Source organism: Dendrobates tinctorius, unplaced genomic scaffold (assembly GCF_039654945.1).
Source record: "Dendrobates tinctorius isolate UK_male_01 unplaced genomic scaffold, ASM3965494v1 ptg000098l, whole genome shotgun sequence".
Classification (NCBI taxonomy): Eukaryota; Metazoa; Chordata; class Amphibia; order Anura; family Dendrobatidae; genus Dendrobates; species Dendrobates tinctorius.
The window spans coordinates 24,587,280-24,604,958 of record NW_027361766.1 but is presented as its reverse complement, the minus strand read 5'-3'; the positions used below and the strand labels follow the sequence as shown (position 1 = coordinate 24,604,958).

The 17,679-nt window shown below is 44.4% G+C and overlaps 1 protein-coding gene across 1 annotated transcript in view; it reads left to right on the top strand.

The window, feature by feature from the left end:
• CTSE (cathepsin E) overlaps window positions 1-17,679 on the top strand; it is an 85,862-nt gene that overhangs the window by 47,023 nt on the left and 21,160 nt on the right. Inside the window, exons 2-7 of the mRNA XM_073587241.1 lie at window positions 359-506; window positions 794-911; window positions 4,256-4,374; window positions 5,709-5,908; window positions 11,580-11,702; window positions 12,468-12,609. Coding sequence (XP_073443342.1) covers window positions 359-506; window positions 794-911; window positions 4,256-4,374; window positions 5,709-5,908; window positions 11,580-11,702; window positions 12,468-12,609 — 850 coding nt within the window. The remainder of the gene's footprint in view (window positions 1-358; window positions 507-793; window positions 912-4,255; window positions 4,375-5,708; window positions 5,909-11,579; window positions 11,703-12,467; window positions 12,610-17,679) is intronic.

Here is a 17,679-nt window from a genome sequence, read left to right as displayed (position 1 = left end):
CACTCCAGCTGCTTCCTGTACCTACACTAATGAGAGTATAATGGTGGCTGTACATGTGATCTGGCCTTTATACAGGCTGGGTTACATGCTGTACTGGTATATCACTGCCATGCCAACACTTGTCATGGCTGTGAATGCTCCGGAAATACTCACTCTCTAAAAGCATATTGATTGGCTGAGCTGCAGCCTTTCAACAAGCGATATTAGACTGGCGAATCCGAACAGGAAACCAGACATACAGTAAAAAGCTGTGTTCGGTACAGACCCGTAACTTTCTGGCTCGAGTTCGTTCATCAGTAATCATAAACAAAATTATATGCTACCAGTGTTTTAATGAGTATATTCTTATCCTTAATAGAATACCTCTAAAGAAGCAGAAATCATTGAGGAAAACCCTCAGGGAAAGAGGGCGTCTCTCTGAAATATGGACAAGACGGGAATTTGACGTACTGCAATCGTGTAATAACCCAGAGACTGCCACTGAGCCCCTTTCCAATTATTTCGATGTATGTATGCTATATCTTTCTTTCCATATAGTATTGAATTGAAGGGTGATGTTATGCCTTTACTGTATACTGTGTCATTTAAAATTTTTTCACAATGATACTAAATAAAAAAGTACAAATAGGAAAATCCCCACCAAGCACTAGCTAAACTGGATGAATCTTACTGATTTTTTTTTAAATAATATGCATTAAATTAAGTCATATGAGGCATTTGTGTAAAATGCTCATGTAAGAAACATATATAGTTCTAGCTATGCTGAAACTTTGATTTCTTTACTTTTTTCCAGGCTCAATATTTTGGACAGATTTCTATTGGATCACCTCCCCAGGTGTTCACTGTGATCTTTGATACAGGCTCTTCTAACTTGTGGGTTCCATCTGTATACTGCACAAGCCAAGCATGCCGTAAGAATACATATCGCCCTAATGTTATATATGACTGACTACACATGTGCCTAAATACAAGGATAGTAATTTCAGGGGAATTATCCTATTTAGCCACAGATGAGTTCCAATTTATAGTTCCTTCATGACAGACTCGTAGTGCTTCTAAGGGAAAGAGCATACAAAGCAATGGTGAGCAAGAGAAACCCAGAGGCATATTGAGATACAATATTAATTCATCCATCCAACATTGATTTATAATACATGAGGTCTAAAGGCTACCTGTGGATTTGCATCCCTTACCTGATCACAAAGGTGCCCATGGACACTATAAAAAAGCCAGATGAATCTGTTAAATTCAACTAGACTGGACATCTATCATTTGTTCATGGAGTCCTTTCGATTCTATATTAGTGATGATTTTGATCCTTTTTTCTCATAGGGGTTAAAATAACATGTTACTTGCGAAAATAATTGAGTTAAATACCTTTTAAAAATCAATGAGCTCCCCTGATTCTGCCTCTCTCTTCCGTTTTGCAGGGTGTCACTCTATTGCAGAGATGTTAACATTTGTTGCTTTCGGTTTGCAATATGTGAAATCTCTGCTTGTAGGCCAACTCGGCATTTCTTCGGAGTCTTCTTTAGGGGTGTGTGCTTTCTCCTCTTCCTCCAAGATGCTGCCAATCACAGCTCGGCAGTTAAAGCCCCGTCACACACAGCGATCTCGCTAGCGACGGGGTGACGGGGATCAGTGACCGGTCCCCCCGCTGGGTATTGCTGATCGTGCAGCATCGTCCTGGGCCATTTTTTCATCATTGTTCTCCCGCTGGCCAGCGCGCATCGATCAGCGAGGCAGGCGCTGGGAGCTGGTATCTAAGGTAAATATCGGGTTACTAAGCGGCGCGCGTCACTTAGTTACCCGATGTGTACCTTAAAAACCTGCGAGCTCGCAGCTCCCGACGCAAGCACGCAAGTTTCTAAGGGTAACTAAGTGACGCGCGCCGCTTAGTAACCCAATATTTACCTTATATACCAGCGTCCTCGCTGGTGCTGATTGCTGGTGAAGCTGCCTGTTTGGCAGCTCACCAGCAATCATGTAGCAATGCACCAGTGATCCTGACAAGGTCGTATCATTGTCGGGATCACTGGTGCATCTTTAAGTGTAAGGCTGGAGTCACACTAACCTGCGCAAAATACGGTCAGTATTTTACATGCGTAATACGGATGACAGACCCCTAAACAGTGCTCCGTATGTCATCCGTAATCAAGGTGTGGTCGCGTATTTTGCGCATGTCTGCATCCGTATGTAATCCGTATGGCATCTGTATGGTGAGATTTTCTTGCAGGCTTGCAAAATGGACATATAATGGAGCCCTATGACAGTTTTAATAAAGAAATGAAAGAATAGATATACACACATAGAATGCATATATATATATGTATTCTATGTGTGTATATCTATTCTTTCATTTCTTTATTAAAACTGTCAGTGTGAGTTTACTGTATAGCGCACTGAATTGCCGGCTTTGCTAAAAGACACCGGGTCAGTATTTCTCGCAAGTCACACGTGTGGTCCGTGTGTAATCCGTATTTTTTGCGCACCCATAGACTTGCATTGGCGTATTACGGGCGTAGTACGCTGACAATCGCAGCATGCTGCGAGTGGCACGGAGCGTAGGATACTGAGGAGAAATATACGGCTGGTGCGAGTGACCCCATAGAAAATCATTGGTCCGTGTCTAATGCGTGCTTTTTGCGCCTCTCACTCTCCCGTATTCCTCGCCAGTGTGACCCCGGCCTAAGGCTAAGTGCACATGTACCGGAACTCTTGCGGAAATTACCGCGAGAATTCTGGAATTCCATTCCGCGGGAAAATCGCATTTTCAATTCCCGCGATTTTCCCGCGGAAAAACTAGCATTTTGCAAGCGTATTTAGCTTGCAAAATGCTAGCGTTTTCCAAGCGATCTGTAGCATCGCTTGGAGAACTGATTGACAGGTTGGTCACACTCGTCAAACATAGTGTTTGACGAGTGTGACCAGCTTTTTACTACTGAGGCTGCCTATGCGGCATCAGTAGTAAAAGATAGAATGTAAAAAAAAATAAAAAATTGTGTTATTCTTACCTTCCGATGTCCCGCGCATCCGTTCCCAGTAATCCTTTGCGAAAATGGCCGCGATGGCGTCCGTTCTCGCGGGATCGCGAAGTCTCGCGGTCATTCGCGCGACATCGCGAATTATCGCAATCCCGCGAGAACGGACGTCATCGCGGGCATTTTCGCAAAGGATTACTGGGAACGGATGCGCGGGACGTCGGAAGGTGAGAATAACACCATTTTTTTTTTTTTTTTACATTCTATCTTTTACTACTGATGCCGCATAGGTGGCCTCAGTAGTAAAAAGTTGGTCACACTCGTCAAACACTATGTTTGACGAGTGTGACCAACCTGTCAATCAGTTCTCCAAGCGATGCTACAGATCGCTTGGAAAACGCTAGCATTTTGCAAGCTAATTACGCTTACAAAATGCTAGTTTTTCCGCGGGAAAATCGCGGGAATTTAAAATGCGATTTTCCCGCGGAATGGAATTCCGGAATTCTCGCGGTAATTTCCGCGAGAGTTCCGGTACGTGTGCACATAACCTTATTCTAGCAGTCTATCAACCTCAGATGCTGGAGATATGTGATTGGCAGCATCTTGGACGGAAGTGTGAAAGTGCACGCTCCCAGAGAGGACTCTGAAGAAACACCCAGTTGGCCTGCAGGCCGAAATTTCCCTGCTCTCCTAAACTAATGAATGTGAATATATCTGCAATGCAGCGGCACAGCACAAAATGGAAAAGAGCGTCAGCATCAGGGGAGCTCGGGTATTTTGCAAGGTATTTCACTAATTTTTTTGAGCAAGTGACATGTGCTCTTTAATAGTGATGAGAGAGTATACTTGTTGCTCAGGTTTCCCAGAGCATGCTCAGGTGGTCTCTGAGTATTTTGGCGTGCTCGGAGATTTAGTTTTCATCGTCTCAGCTGCATGGTTTGCGACTGCTAGACAGCCTGAATACATGTGTAGAATGCTTGTTTGTTAGGGAATCCCCACATGTATTCAGCCTGTCTAGCAGCCGCAAATCTTGCAGCTGGGACTATGAAAACTAGATCACCGAGCACACCAAAATACTTGGGGATCACTCGAGCATGCTCGGGGAGACCCGAGCAACAATGCTACTTATCCATCACTTCTCTTAAAGCATCACCTCCCCCAACGCAAAGCACATGCAAGCTCAGCTTAAACAACGCTTTTAATCATTGCATTGGTTATAAAAACAATAACTCTGAAAAAAATCAATAATTCTAAAAAATATAAATTTTCCACAGTTGAACACGCCAGGTTCAAGCCGAGTCAGTCTTCCACCTATAAGACAGATGGTCAACCTTTCTTTATCCAGTATGGAACTGGCAACTTAACAGGAGTATTAGGAGTTGATCAGGTTACTGTAAGTATCTCAAACGTTTACATTCCTGGGGTCCTGGACACTTTTACACCTCTTCTTAGTACTTAAAAGTATTGTTTATGAAAAGTGAAATAATCTGCGCCAACCTTGTCTATGGCTGTGACTAGCCCAATCAGTTGAATTGCAATGGACTGCAGTAGCAGTAACAGTTCATGGACAGGGGTGGCGCTATTTATAGTAAGGAAGATCCTTTTAACTTCCTAGATATCCCCTTAAAACAGAAATATTCCCACAATGTTAAGTGCTGTCCCCTCTAAACCACATCAATGCGGAGATTTGATTTTGATTTTTGCTATGCCATCTGAGAGCAGCATGATGTAGGAGCAGATACCATGATTCCAGCAATATATTACTTATTGGGCTGCTTGCTGCCCTTTTGATAAAATCACTATTTTCTCCACTGCAGATCTAGCAGTTATCTGAACGCTGATATCTATATAACCCAGCCCACACCTCTGATTGACATATTTCTGCATAGGCAGAAACCTGCCAGTTGGCGCTGGGATGGGTTATACAGAGCTCATGAAAAATGAAGACTACCTAGCAACAGGTTTACTAGTCCTCAACTGATAATCTCCTGTGGATAAAATGCTCATTTTAACAAAATTACAGCAATAAAACGAGTAAGGCTATGTGCACACGGTGCAGATTCTGCTGCGGATGCGCAGCAGTTTTGGCCCTGCGGGTCCGCAGCAGATTTAGGTGCATTGTACAGTACCATTGTTTTCAATGGTAAACTGAAAACCGCTGTGCACATGCTGCGTTTTTTTCCGAGCGGATTTGCTGCGGGTTACAATCCGCAGCATGTCAATTCTTTGTGCGGATTCAGCTGCGGTTTCACACCTCATCCATTATGAGGTGTGAAACCGCAGGGCAAAATCGCAGACTAATCCGCAGATAAACTGCAGGACTTTTGTCCTGCGGATTTTTCAACAAAATCCGCACAACCTAAAAACTACACGTGCACATACCCTTAGTGATACATCGATGGAATCAGGGTCTCTGTCTCTACATTATGCTGCTCTCTGATTAGGGGGCAAAAACTTGGTGATCGATTCATTGTAAAATTGTAAGCTGATTTATATTTGCTTGCTATAGGAAACATAGCCAGTATTTCTGATCCAGTTTCGATAAATTATGCCCAATATGTCTACATACAATTACAAAAACGTATTTTTAGGCATTTTACTCCAAACCAACAACAATTTTTTGGCTCCCTTTCACATGTGTGGCTACACTCCTATGATTTAGCTATTTTCTCCATGTACAGACTTTTCATATCATAAAGCTGTTGCTCCATATCTTTTACCTTTTAGGTTCAAGGAATAACTGTGCAGAATCAGGTGTTTGCAGAAAGTGTGTCTGAGCCTGGAAGCACTTTCCAAGATGCAAATTTTGATGGAATTTTGGGTCTGGCGTACCCTTCCCTTGCTGTGGATGGTTGCACCCCAGTGTTTGACAATATGATTGCACAGAATTTAGTTACTCAGCCAGTATTCGGTGTCTACATGAGCAGGTAACAGCAGCAGCTCTAGGAAGAGGCCATCCTGGCAGAGCAGTCCTATTCACATCATGCTTCTTGATTACATTTATTGCGTAGGCTGGGAAAGCTCCCGATTTATGCGCTAAACAAGGTTATTTGGCTTTATAGTCAGGCAGGGGCCAAACCAATGTTCTTTTAGTCTCCATCTGGTTGGTTTACATCGTTATACCACAGAAAAACAAAAAATCATAGTAGACAATTCAGAGGAGTTCTGTGGTACAGTTGTGGCCAAAAGTATTGACACCCCTGCAATTCTGTCAGATAATACTCAGTTTCTTCCTGAAAATGATTGCAAACACAAATTCTTTGGTATTATTATCTTCATTTAATTTGTCTTAAATGAAAAAACACAAAAGAGAATGAAGCAAAAAGGAAAACATTGATCATTTCACACAAAACTCCAAAAATAGGCCAGACAAAAGTATTGGCACCCTCAGCCTAATACTTGGTTGCACAACCTTTAGCCAAAATAACTGCGACCAACCGCTTCCGGTAACCATCAATGAGTTTCTTACAATGCTCTGCTGGAATTTTAGACCAGTCTTCTTTGGCAAACTGCTCCAGGTACCTGATATTTGAAGGGTGCCTTCTCCAAACTGCCATTTTTAGATCTCTCCACAGGTGTTCTATGGGATTCAGGTCTGGACTCATTGCTGGCCACCCTAGAAGTCTCCAGTGCTTTCTCTCAAACCATTTTCTAGTGCTTTTTGATGTGTGTTTTGGGTCATTGTTCTGCTGGAAGACCCATGACCTCGGAGGGAGACCCAGCTTTCTCACACTGGGCCCTACATTATGCTGCAAAATTTGTTGGCAGTCTTCAGACTTCATAATGCCATCCACACGGTCAAGCAGTCCAGTGCCAGAAGCAGCAAAGCAACCCCAAAACATCAGGGAACCTCCGCCATGTTTGACTGTTGGGACCGTGTTCTTTTCTTTGAATGCCTCTTTTTTCTCCTGTAAACTCTATGTTGATGCCTTTGCCCAAAAAGCTCTACTTTTGTCTCATCTGACCAGAGAACATTCTTCCAAAACGTTTTAGGCTTTTTCAGGTAAGTTTTGGCAAACTCCAGCCTGGCTATTTTATGTCTCGGGGTAAGAAGTGGGGTCTTCTTTGGTCTCCTACCATACAGTCCCTTTTCATTCAGACGCCGACAGATAGTACGGGTTGACACTGTTGTACCCTCGGACTGCAGGGCAGCTTGAACTTGTTTGGATGTTAGTCGAGGTTCTTTATCCAACATCCGCACAATCTTGCGTTGAAATCTCTTGTCAATTTTTCTTTTCTGTCCACATCTAGGGAGGTTAGCCACAGTGCCATGGGCTTTAAACTTCTTGATGACACTGCGCAAGGTAGACATAGGAACATTCAGGTCTTTGGAGATGGACTTGTAGCCATGAGATTGCTCATGCTTCCTCACAATTTGGTTCCTCAAGTCCTCAGACAGTTCTTTGGTCTTCTTTCTTTTCTCCATGCTCAATGTGGTACACACAAGGACACAGGACAGAGGGTGAGTCAACTTTAATCCATGTCAACTGGCTGCAAGTGTGATTTAGTTATTGCCAACACCTGTTAGGTGCCACAGGTAAGTTACAGGTGCTGTTAATTACACAAATTAGAGAAGCATCACATGATTTTTCGAACAGTGCCAATACTTTTGTCCACCCTCTTTTTTATGTTTGGTGTGGAATTATATCCAATTTGGCTTTAGGACAATTCTTTTTGTGTTTTTTTATTTAAGACAAATTAAATGAAGATAATAATAACAAAGAATTTGAGTTTGCAATCATTTTCAGGAAGAAACTGAGTATTATCTGACAGAATTGCAGGGGTGGCAATACTTTTGGCCACAACTGTATATAGGCCCAGTTAAAGGGTATATCCGGGTCTTTAAAAAAAAATTTGCCATAGCACTAACAGACAGATAGTTGCTACCTACCTGCCTTTTATGCCCAGCACCATTCTCCGCAGTACAAAACAGGCAGAGACTTCCGCTGACATCACGCCAAAAGAGAGGCTGCTTCTTTTCCTTTTTACAGGTCAGGATTACTGGTGCCATGCAGTTGACAGTCATCTTGACACCAGCAGTCCTGCCCTGTCAACAGGAAGAGAAACCAACGCTCTGTGGACAGGGAGCAGCTGAATCTCTGGCAGGAGCGGTCAATGACAGGCGGCAGGTACAACAGACAGGTAGTTGCCTCTGTTAGCAACTACATGCCTGTTAGTGCTAAGGCACCTTTTTTTAAAGTCCCAGATATCTCCTTTAATTGAATTGAAAATTTTTATTTCACGTTTAATACTGAGGGGCATTACTTTGGAATGGAGGGGCACAGAAGTAAAACAAAATCTGTTACAGAATTAGTGGAGCAGGCAAGTTAGAAAAATCCAGTGAAAGGTCCACTTAAGAAAGGAACCATTATAGGTTATCGGTGCCTCTATTAAGGGGGTTTTCCAGACTTAATATATTCAGGACCTATCCTTTGGCTAGGGTCACACCAGTGTAAATTCTCGCATCAGAAAGAATTGGGCGGATTATGCCAATCACACTCTGATCTGAGTGTGATCATAGTGTGACCCAGTTCTGCCGGATGAGGAGAAGATGGAAAAAAACATTTCTCCATCTTCTCCAGTCTGTCAGTCCATGATTGCTAGTAAGCTGCCAAACAGGCAGATCTCTTCAGCGACGCAGCAACAATCCAGCGATCAAGCACAGCGATGCATGCTGGCCAGCGGGACGCCGACGACGAAAAAATGGCCCAGGACATTTGAGCACGATCAGCGATATCCAGCAGGGGGGCCGGTCACTGCTGCGTGTCACATGTAGCGAGATCGCTGTTCCGTCACAAAATCGGTGACGCATTAGCGATCTTGCTATGTGAGACGGGGCCTTAAGTGTTGGCCATTATTCTGTTTGCAGGTCCTGGTGGGGGGCATTATACTGTTTCTAGGGCTATGTGGGGGACATTATACTTTTTGGAGGGCAATGTGGAGTCCATTATAGTGTATACAAGAAATTATACAGCGTGAAGGTTTTGTGGGGTCCATCATATTGGAGCGCCCTGGCCAGGGCTATCGGGGGACTCGGCACCAGGCCCGTTGATCTCAATGGGAGTTGTCACGGAAGCTGTGACCCGGTCCGTTGCCCTGGGGCTTCATGGCAAAAGGGGGTGCAAGAACAATGAAGGAGAATTGTTGAATAGTTTGTGACACCACCTGTGGTGCTCGGCAAGGGAGATGTTAAGCTGACGCTGCATTCAGATCCTCTGGGACTGGTGGTGTGCTGCAGCCAAGATGGTGAAGCTCCCCTCAGGTGGAGCTGTAGTCCCAGGGCAGTGTAGATGTAGGAGTAGCTGAGAGGCGCGGGCAGTGTAGAAGTGGTACCCTGATGTAGCGGTACCAGGTGTGTTGGCACAGGAATGAATGGAGGACACCGGGGCTTGTAGTTCCAAAGCTTTACTCACAGTCTGTTGTACACACCGGTGCCTGCCTCCGTGCTGTGTCCTCCGGGTCAGAGGCTCAATCAACCTCCAGGCCAGATGGAATGCTCCCTTCCAACGCTCCGCCAACATGTACCTTTCTGAACGTCTCCTCTTATAGCGCCTTTAAGTGTGAAGATCTCCTAGTACTGAGTTACACTGGAGTTCCTCCTGACAGATGTTCCCAAGAACTCTACTTGTACGGCAGACATCTGTAGCCTGCTTCGGGGACTCCTTACTCCTGAATCCCGGCTCACTATCAATGTTGCTGTTGTGCCTCCAAGTCTTAGATGGGAGTAGTGCATTTACAGCCCACTACTCCACCGGTGTCTGCTGCAGAACCATTAGTGTCCATATAACCTCGGGGACCGGGTCCCGGCCTTGCGCTTAGAACTTCGAGGCAGGGTTCTTCCTCTAACCCACGTCCTCTGTTCCCTTTTACTCCTACATTACATACTATTCTTTCCTTCTTATGGAAGATCAGGTTTCTGCTTAACGTCTTTCTCCTTCTTTCCTTTCCTGTGCCAGCTGGCTCAGATCACTGAGGCAGCTGTAGCACTCCTTCCTCCATCCCTCTCTCCGGGATCTTCCTTCCTCACGCCTCTGAGTGACTCTCCAACTGACTGACTGACTGACATGAAATCCTACACCTTCCAGCTCTTTTATGTATTCTAAACTCCACCCGCCTCCCAGCACGTTTCATGTTCCAAGCAGGGAGCCACCAAAGGTGCTCTGCTACACTCCAAGCAGGGAGCCGCAATGTGGCTTTGCTGAACTACCGTGTTGTGTGGGATGCGAGTGTTGGAGCGTGGTTAGGAGCCTCCAACTCACCTGGATGGTGGGGTACCACACCTCAGGAGGAGGTGCAGTACCACTGTGGCAACTGAACCCTCAGGGGCACCACATTATTGTGTAGAGCAGGGTTTCCCAACTCCAGTCCTCAAGGCACACCAACAGATCATGTTTTCAGGATTTCCTTTGTATTGCACAGGTGAAGCAATTATCACCTGAGCAATACTAAGGAAATCCTGAAAACATGATCTGTTGGTGTGCCTTGAGGACTGGAGTTGGGAAACCCTGGTGTAGAGAGCTGTATAGGGGACAGTATGCTGTTTGGTTCCATTGTAACTTTCACATTGTTTAATAACCCCACTAGTCCTCCAATCATTCAGAGTGGGAGGCCCTGATGACAGGTTCTGTCACTGGGAAACTGCAACAGAGAGGGGCCAGAAGACCGCGGTGTCTGGTTTTATATACTCCTGCACTGGTTTGAAGTATTTCAACATCATATTAAACAGTGTATGTAGGTTTTTTCTTGCTAGCAGTGCAAGGGTTAATCTGTTCAGTTGAAGCTCCTGGAGCTTCCTGCTTGGATAGTCTCTGCTGTTCATTGTTAGCCATTCCCCTATGCTATATATGCTCGCTTCTGGCACTTGAGATTGCCAGTGTTAGTTCTTACTGCCAGGTTCTGAAGTTGGATGTGTAGTTTGTGATTGGAGCTGGTGTTTGGAGTTTTTCCAGGAGATTGTTGCTTAGAGTTTTGTCTGTATGCACATCCTTATTCTCTCATATTTGGTTTCACCTTCCTTTCGTGTGTGTGTATTTCATATAGTTGCTATTTTATTTATCTGTGTCCGTCTTCCCTTGATTGTCTGGTTGGTATGTTCCTATACACTGCAGCTTCCCACTACCTTGAGTGGGGGAGGGGACAGATCAGGATTGATATAGGAATATAGCAAGGCACGGGAACCCAGCATCTCCACCTTCAAGAATAAGCCGGGGGACAGTAATAGACTTGGGCTCCCCTAGCTCTAGGGACCTGGATAGTGTTTTTGCCATATGGTTACTGCTTACTCAAAATAAGTACACCGCTCCAATAGGATGCAACTGGATACCTATTCAATCGGATCATTTGCCATTCACTGCCACTGCGAAATGAAAAAAAAAGCTTCTTACATCTGCATACTATTTTTGATAGGATAGAAAACAAAGACTAATCTTTTCCATCTTAGCAAAAACAGTATGCAGATGTAAAAAAAATATGCCTCGACTGTGTGACAAAAACATAGCGTGAACTGAGCCCAATTGTTTTTCCATTCTTCACACATTCATGAGATCGCTATTTGCCATTAGGTAATCTTTCCTGTTACTAATATCTATAAATTCTCAGGGACTTCAACTCCTCAGAAGGTGGAGAGCTGGTTCTCGGTGGCTATGACACATCACGTTTCTCAGGTCAGCTGAACTGGGTGCCTGTTACTGCACAGGGATACTGGCAAATCCAAGTTGATAGGTAAGTCTTTGAAGCTTGTGGTCTTCCAAGTCATAAGGACTATAATGCCATGTTCTCACATAGTGCAAATGCTGCATTTTATTCCACTGCATTTTATTTATTTATTTTTTGCAGAAAATATTTTGTGTTTAAAGTGAATGTGATTTCATGAAAATTCATTATGTTCAATTGTGCATTTTAAGGCGCTTTTGCTGGTGCCTTTTTTTCCCTATGGCCGGAGTCACACTACAGCGAGATACGGCCGAGTCTCGCAGGTTAAAACCAAGCTCTGGCACCGGCACTCCGGAGCAGAGTGTGCAGCTCCATGTATTGCTGTGCGGCTGCATGCTCCGCTCCGGAGTGCCGGCGCCCGAGCTTGGTTTTAACCTGCGAGACTCGGCCGTATCTCGCTGTGTGTGATCCCGGCCTATAAGTTTCTATGGGGAACCTGAAAAAATACACACAAAAAAGCAATTTCCTTTTTATTTGCAGGGGTCTCAGCTTTTCAACATTAAAAATCTCTATAAAGTCTAATCTGCAACAAAATGCAGAAAAAGAAACAGTTGAAAAGCACATAAAATAATTTAAAACACAATAATCAGAGGGGGATCCCTGTTGTATATTTTGGTGAAAAGAAAATAATCAGTGGACAAAAGACGCAATTTCACATGTGGAAACATGGTGTAAGGTCAAAAATTATGTTTAATATCATATTCTATTTATATAATTATTAACTCTAATAAGGTATTATTGTAAAAAAGTAAATTAATTTCACATTTTGTTCAGCATCCTGGTAGGAGGAGAAACAGCATTTTGCTCCCAAGGATGTCAGGCCATTGTAGATACTGGAACCTCGACGATCACAGGGCCATCATCTGATATTCTGCTTCTGCAAAAGTACATTGGAGCCATTGAAACAGATGGTGATGTAAGTCTCAAATTAAAGAGAATCTTTACTGGATTTTTTAAATTTAAACTGAGTCCCTCCCAGAAATGCCATTGCTTCACTGATTCCAGGACAGTATTTATTTTTCTTCTGTAACCCCCGTTTCAAAAATATATCCCCTGATAATAATGATGCAGACTTTCCCTTCAACCAACTCGGTGTACACCACAGAACATCAATGTTAACATATGCTCTTTTCTCCTCTGACTAGTGGCTTAGCAACCCTGATCTCAGCCGTCGTCACTGTGACCAGTCCCAGTGGGTCAGGGGTCTGCCGACGCCAGCAGAAACTTCAACTGGATGTGCATCCTCGGATGCATATCCAGCTGAAGTGTATTGCACCACACAGACCAAAGGTCTCTGTGCGTGGCAATAGACACTACTAGCTATCCATAGGCCATGAGCTGCCATAGGCATGCACATGACCACAGGCGCATGGCAGTGACGTTATGCATTCCCATTTCTCACTGAAGTCAGCTGCTGGCTTCAGGAGAGGATGCGTGTGGCAGGGGAGTGGAGGGAAAGTGAGTATTTATTTTAAATTAGTGGCAATACTACTGTGTATGACTATGGGCTGTGGATTACATTACATGTATCACTATGGACTGTGCATTTACTTTACATGTATGATTATGGGCTGTGCATTATATTATATGGATTACTATGGGCTGTGCATTATTTTATATGTATGACTATGGACTGTGCATTATATTCCGTGTATGACTATGGCTGTGTATTGTATGGATGATAATAAACTGTGCATACTGTCAGAGACACCGCACTACACTTGCTCGTAGAGCCAGTGTGCATGTCCTGAGTACAGAAACAGTGCTAAAAGTTACCTGGGGAGCAGGGCAGCAGAGGTGACCAGGCGTGCTTCAAGCTAATAGTGTCAGGGTCCAGTCAGCGCTGGAAAGTAAAGAGGCACGGGACCTGCGGACACTGAAAATGATCAAGCTGGCACAGGACCTATGGTCATGTGACTGCAAGGGGGCGGGGCTTAGCATCCTGCTTACAGATATGACAGGACACCACACAACAACTCAGAGTCAGGCAAAACGGAGGTCACAACAGTACGGGCAAACGAGGTACAGGGGGGACAAACAGACGGGAGGTCAGACAAAGCCAAAGGTCATACACAAGAGGGCGATGTGGTACCAAGGGGACAAGCAGAGAGAAGTCGGGTCACAAGCAGAGAGTCATACACGAGAGGTAGTGCAGTACAAGAGGGATAGGCACAACTCGTAACAGGGACAAAACCGGATCAAAACCACACAAGCAAGCAAGATATCAGGCACACGTACGCACAAGGTCAACTAACTCAGCCGAAGGCAGGAGTATAACTGACACCGGACCCAGGTCCAGTGGGCACTAAATAGCCTCCTTCTGCCAGAGAGAGGCAGCACAATTAACCCATAGTCTAACCAGGACGGGTCAAAGCGAAATCCCGTCCTGGATCATGACACATACTAGATGTATGACTATGGGCTATGCATTATATTACATATATGACTATGGGCTGTGCATTATATTATATCTATGACTATGGGCTGTGCATTATACTATATGTATGACTATGGGTTGTGCATTATACTGCACGGATGACTATGAGATGTGCATTATACCACATGTATGACTATGGGCTCTGCATTATATTATATGTATGACTATGGGCTGTGCATTATATTACATGTATGACTATGGGCTTTGCATTATATTACATGTATGACTATGGGCTGTGCATTCTATTATATGGATGACTATAGGCTGTGCATTATACTACATTGATGATTATGGGCTGTGCATTATACTACATTGATGATTATGGGCTGTGCATTATACTACATGTAAGACTATGGACTGTGCATTACTGTTGTGTCCCACGTATGGGAACAGCTTGCAATGCATATTTTTCTGTGTTGAGTTTTTTCTCCAATCAGCAAAATTCCCTGTTGTTGCTAGGCAGTATTAGACTGTGTGAAGATTGTTCCTTTGTCCCTCCTGTAGTTGGGCTCTGGATTAGATGGCTCCTCCCTTCCTCCTCTGTTTTAGTCTACAGCAGCCATTACTCTAAACGCATGTGTACTGCCCTTTACAGAGTACTCCTTTTTACCTACTGTTTATTGTAAACTAATACAAGATTTTGGAAGAAAACAGCATAGTTTCTCCTGGCCTTTCTACAGTTGCAGTGGTGGTCGAGTTAAAACTATCTGCGGATGCCTGGTGGTGTGAGTACGAGTTATACAATTATCTAAGAAGCTGATAATTAGAACGCTTGAAATTTGCAGCCATTAGGAAGAGGCAGAATTGTAAAAAGGAGTAGCTGTGACCAGGAATAGTATACAGCTGTAATCCAAGAATAGTATTTTTTAAAAGTCTAACGTAAAGCCACAACAACAGCAGCTTACATGGTTGCAGACATTCTCTATGCTCTTCACCTTAGAAAATTGTACAGTGAAAGATTTAACCCGTTACTAAGAACAGTTCACAGCCTGTAATCCAGAGAAAGGATCATCTATAAGCTATTGAGAAGCAGCAGTTTTCATAGACTTGTAACACTTTCTCTGTGCTCTTCAGCTCATCTATTTGCAACTTTGTATTGATCTCCTTGACAGCCAGGAGCAGAACAGCCTCCACCCTTCACTTCTGCAACTATGTCCACTAAAAGAACCCTTTCACTGCCAGTCCTGCAGCAGCAAGAAATGGAAACAGAACTTCTGACAGTTCGCAGTGAAAGATCCAAACTATCAACCAATCCTACATGGAAGGTCAAGGAGAATCTAGAATCCACCAAAAGTGAATAGCTACACCACACAATTTCCCTATGGAGAAGAGTGCTGAACCAAGTGACTGTCTTAACTGTGCCTGGCTCTCACGAGTTACCACCAGAGGGAGCCCTTGAACAATTCTACTCTGCACACCAGTCTTATAAAGACACTTGTAAAAAATACATCTCTACTCTGCTGAAATTAAATACACCAGATTCTCTAAAGGAACTCCAGGACTTCCAACAGCTCATTGCTGAATGAGACTGCACCATGAGTGACATTGTGGACATTACAGAAGCAAAAATCACACAAATGTCAGAAAAGGCATCTCACAGATCCAGGTCTGCTAGGAGCTCAAAGAACTCAGTCAAGTCAAGCTCATCTAGGTACTCAACCCTCAGTGAGCAATTCATAAGAGTGCATGCCGAAGCGGAATCTACAAAATTGGAAGCCGGTTTTACCCAAAGGAAGGCAGAGAGGGAAACGGAAAGCAGAGATGGAAGCTGAATCTGCACGCAAGAAAGCAGAGATGGAAGCTGAATCTGCACGCAAGAAAGCAGAGATGGAAGCTGAATCTGCACACCACAAAGCAGAGGTGGAAGCTGAATCTGCACGCGAGAGGGCTGAAATAGAAGCCCTGGAAGAAGGAATGTGAACATGCAGCAGCCATGGCAAAGCTAAAGGTGTTCCAGCAAGCCCTAAGTGGGAGCTAAGAAGGCAGCCTCAATTTGTGCAAATTCGACACAGAAGACTCACTTTAGCGCACAAGAGACTACGTGCTGAGCCAAGCCAACGAACTTCTGACCACTAACAACATTCCCGTCAGTACCGACCCCTCTCCAAAGCATCAAGACGTCGATCCGCCTGCAGCTCCCAGCTTTCAACATCAGTCCAATGTGTTACAAACATTCAAACCCGAACCTCATTCATGCTTCAATACACAGCCAGATCCTACACCCCAGCAAAAGCCATACAGCTCCAATCACATCTGTGGCAGAAACTATTCTCAGTAAACTGGTTACTGCACTAAATGCTTATGCCGCACCATACTACCCTATGTTTCTAAGTCAAGGCGCTACACAGACCATGGACAGCACTACTTAGCCAGCAATTGTCTTCCCTAAGTCAGAGAAAATTGACATGTCTGACGTTGCAAGGTACATGGTTCGCCGTGAACTTACTAAGACCGGTCTCACAAGGTTCAATGATCAACCAGAGAACTATAGAGGTTGGAAATGTGTCTTTAAAGCCGCAATTAGTGACCTTGGCATCACTGCTGCTGAAGAGCTGGATCTGCTAATCAGGTGGCTCGGACATCAATCCACAGAGCGGGTCAAGAGGCTCAGATCTATCCACATCAGTAATCCAGTAGATAGTCTCATGGCTGCATGGGAAAGACTAGAACTGCTTTGGCAGTCCCGAAGCTATAGAGAATGCATTGTTCAAGCAACTACAGGATTTCCCTAAAATATCCGGCAAGGACAATTCAAAATTCCTAGAGCTCAGCGACCTGCTCTTAGAGCTCCAATTAGCCAAGGCAGACACGCACGTAACTGGCCTCAGCTACCTGGACACTGCTCGTGGGGTGAAACCCATAGTTGCCAAGTTACCCTACAACATACAAGAAAGATGGACCATACGAGGGTCAAACTACAAAAGACAATACCAAGTCTCTTTTCCTCCATTTTCCTATTTCTGTCACTACATCAAGGAGATTGCAAAGTGCAAAACCGACCCCAGCTTCTGCTATGAAAAACCCAGAAGCTCTGCGTCATCTCCTAAGTACGATAGTTCATGCTCTCATGACAGTAACCGCAGCGGTCCAGTGTCTGCAAAAAAGGCAGAAGTTCTGCCTACACCGATATCAGCGCCAAACAAAGGCAATGAAGGTGAGAAGGTAGAAAATCCGAACCGCCAGTGTCCAATTCACAAACTGCCACATCCCCTGAAGAAGTGCATTGGCTTCAGGAAGAAATCCCTTCAGGAACGAAAGGAGCTCTTGAAGAAGTTTGGAGTATGCTTCAGGTGCTACGCCTCTACCAAACATCTTGCTAAGGACTGTGTCATCGCCATCAAGTGTCTAGAATGCGACCGCGAAGACCACGTACAAGCGCTCCATCCATCACAGCCTGACTCTGCGTCTACACCTTCTCCCACCACAAACCATGGCGGGGAAAGTTCAGACCAAGCGACAAGCCATGTTGTGGTATCTTCCTCATGCACGGAAGTCTGTGGAGAAGGTCTTCGAGGCAAGTCCTGCACAAAGATTTTCCTAGCAAGGGTA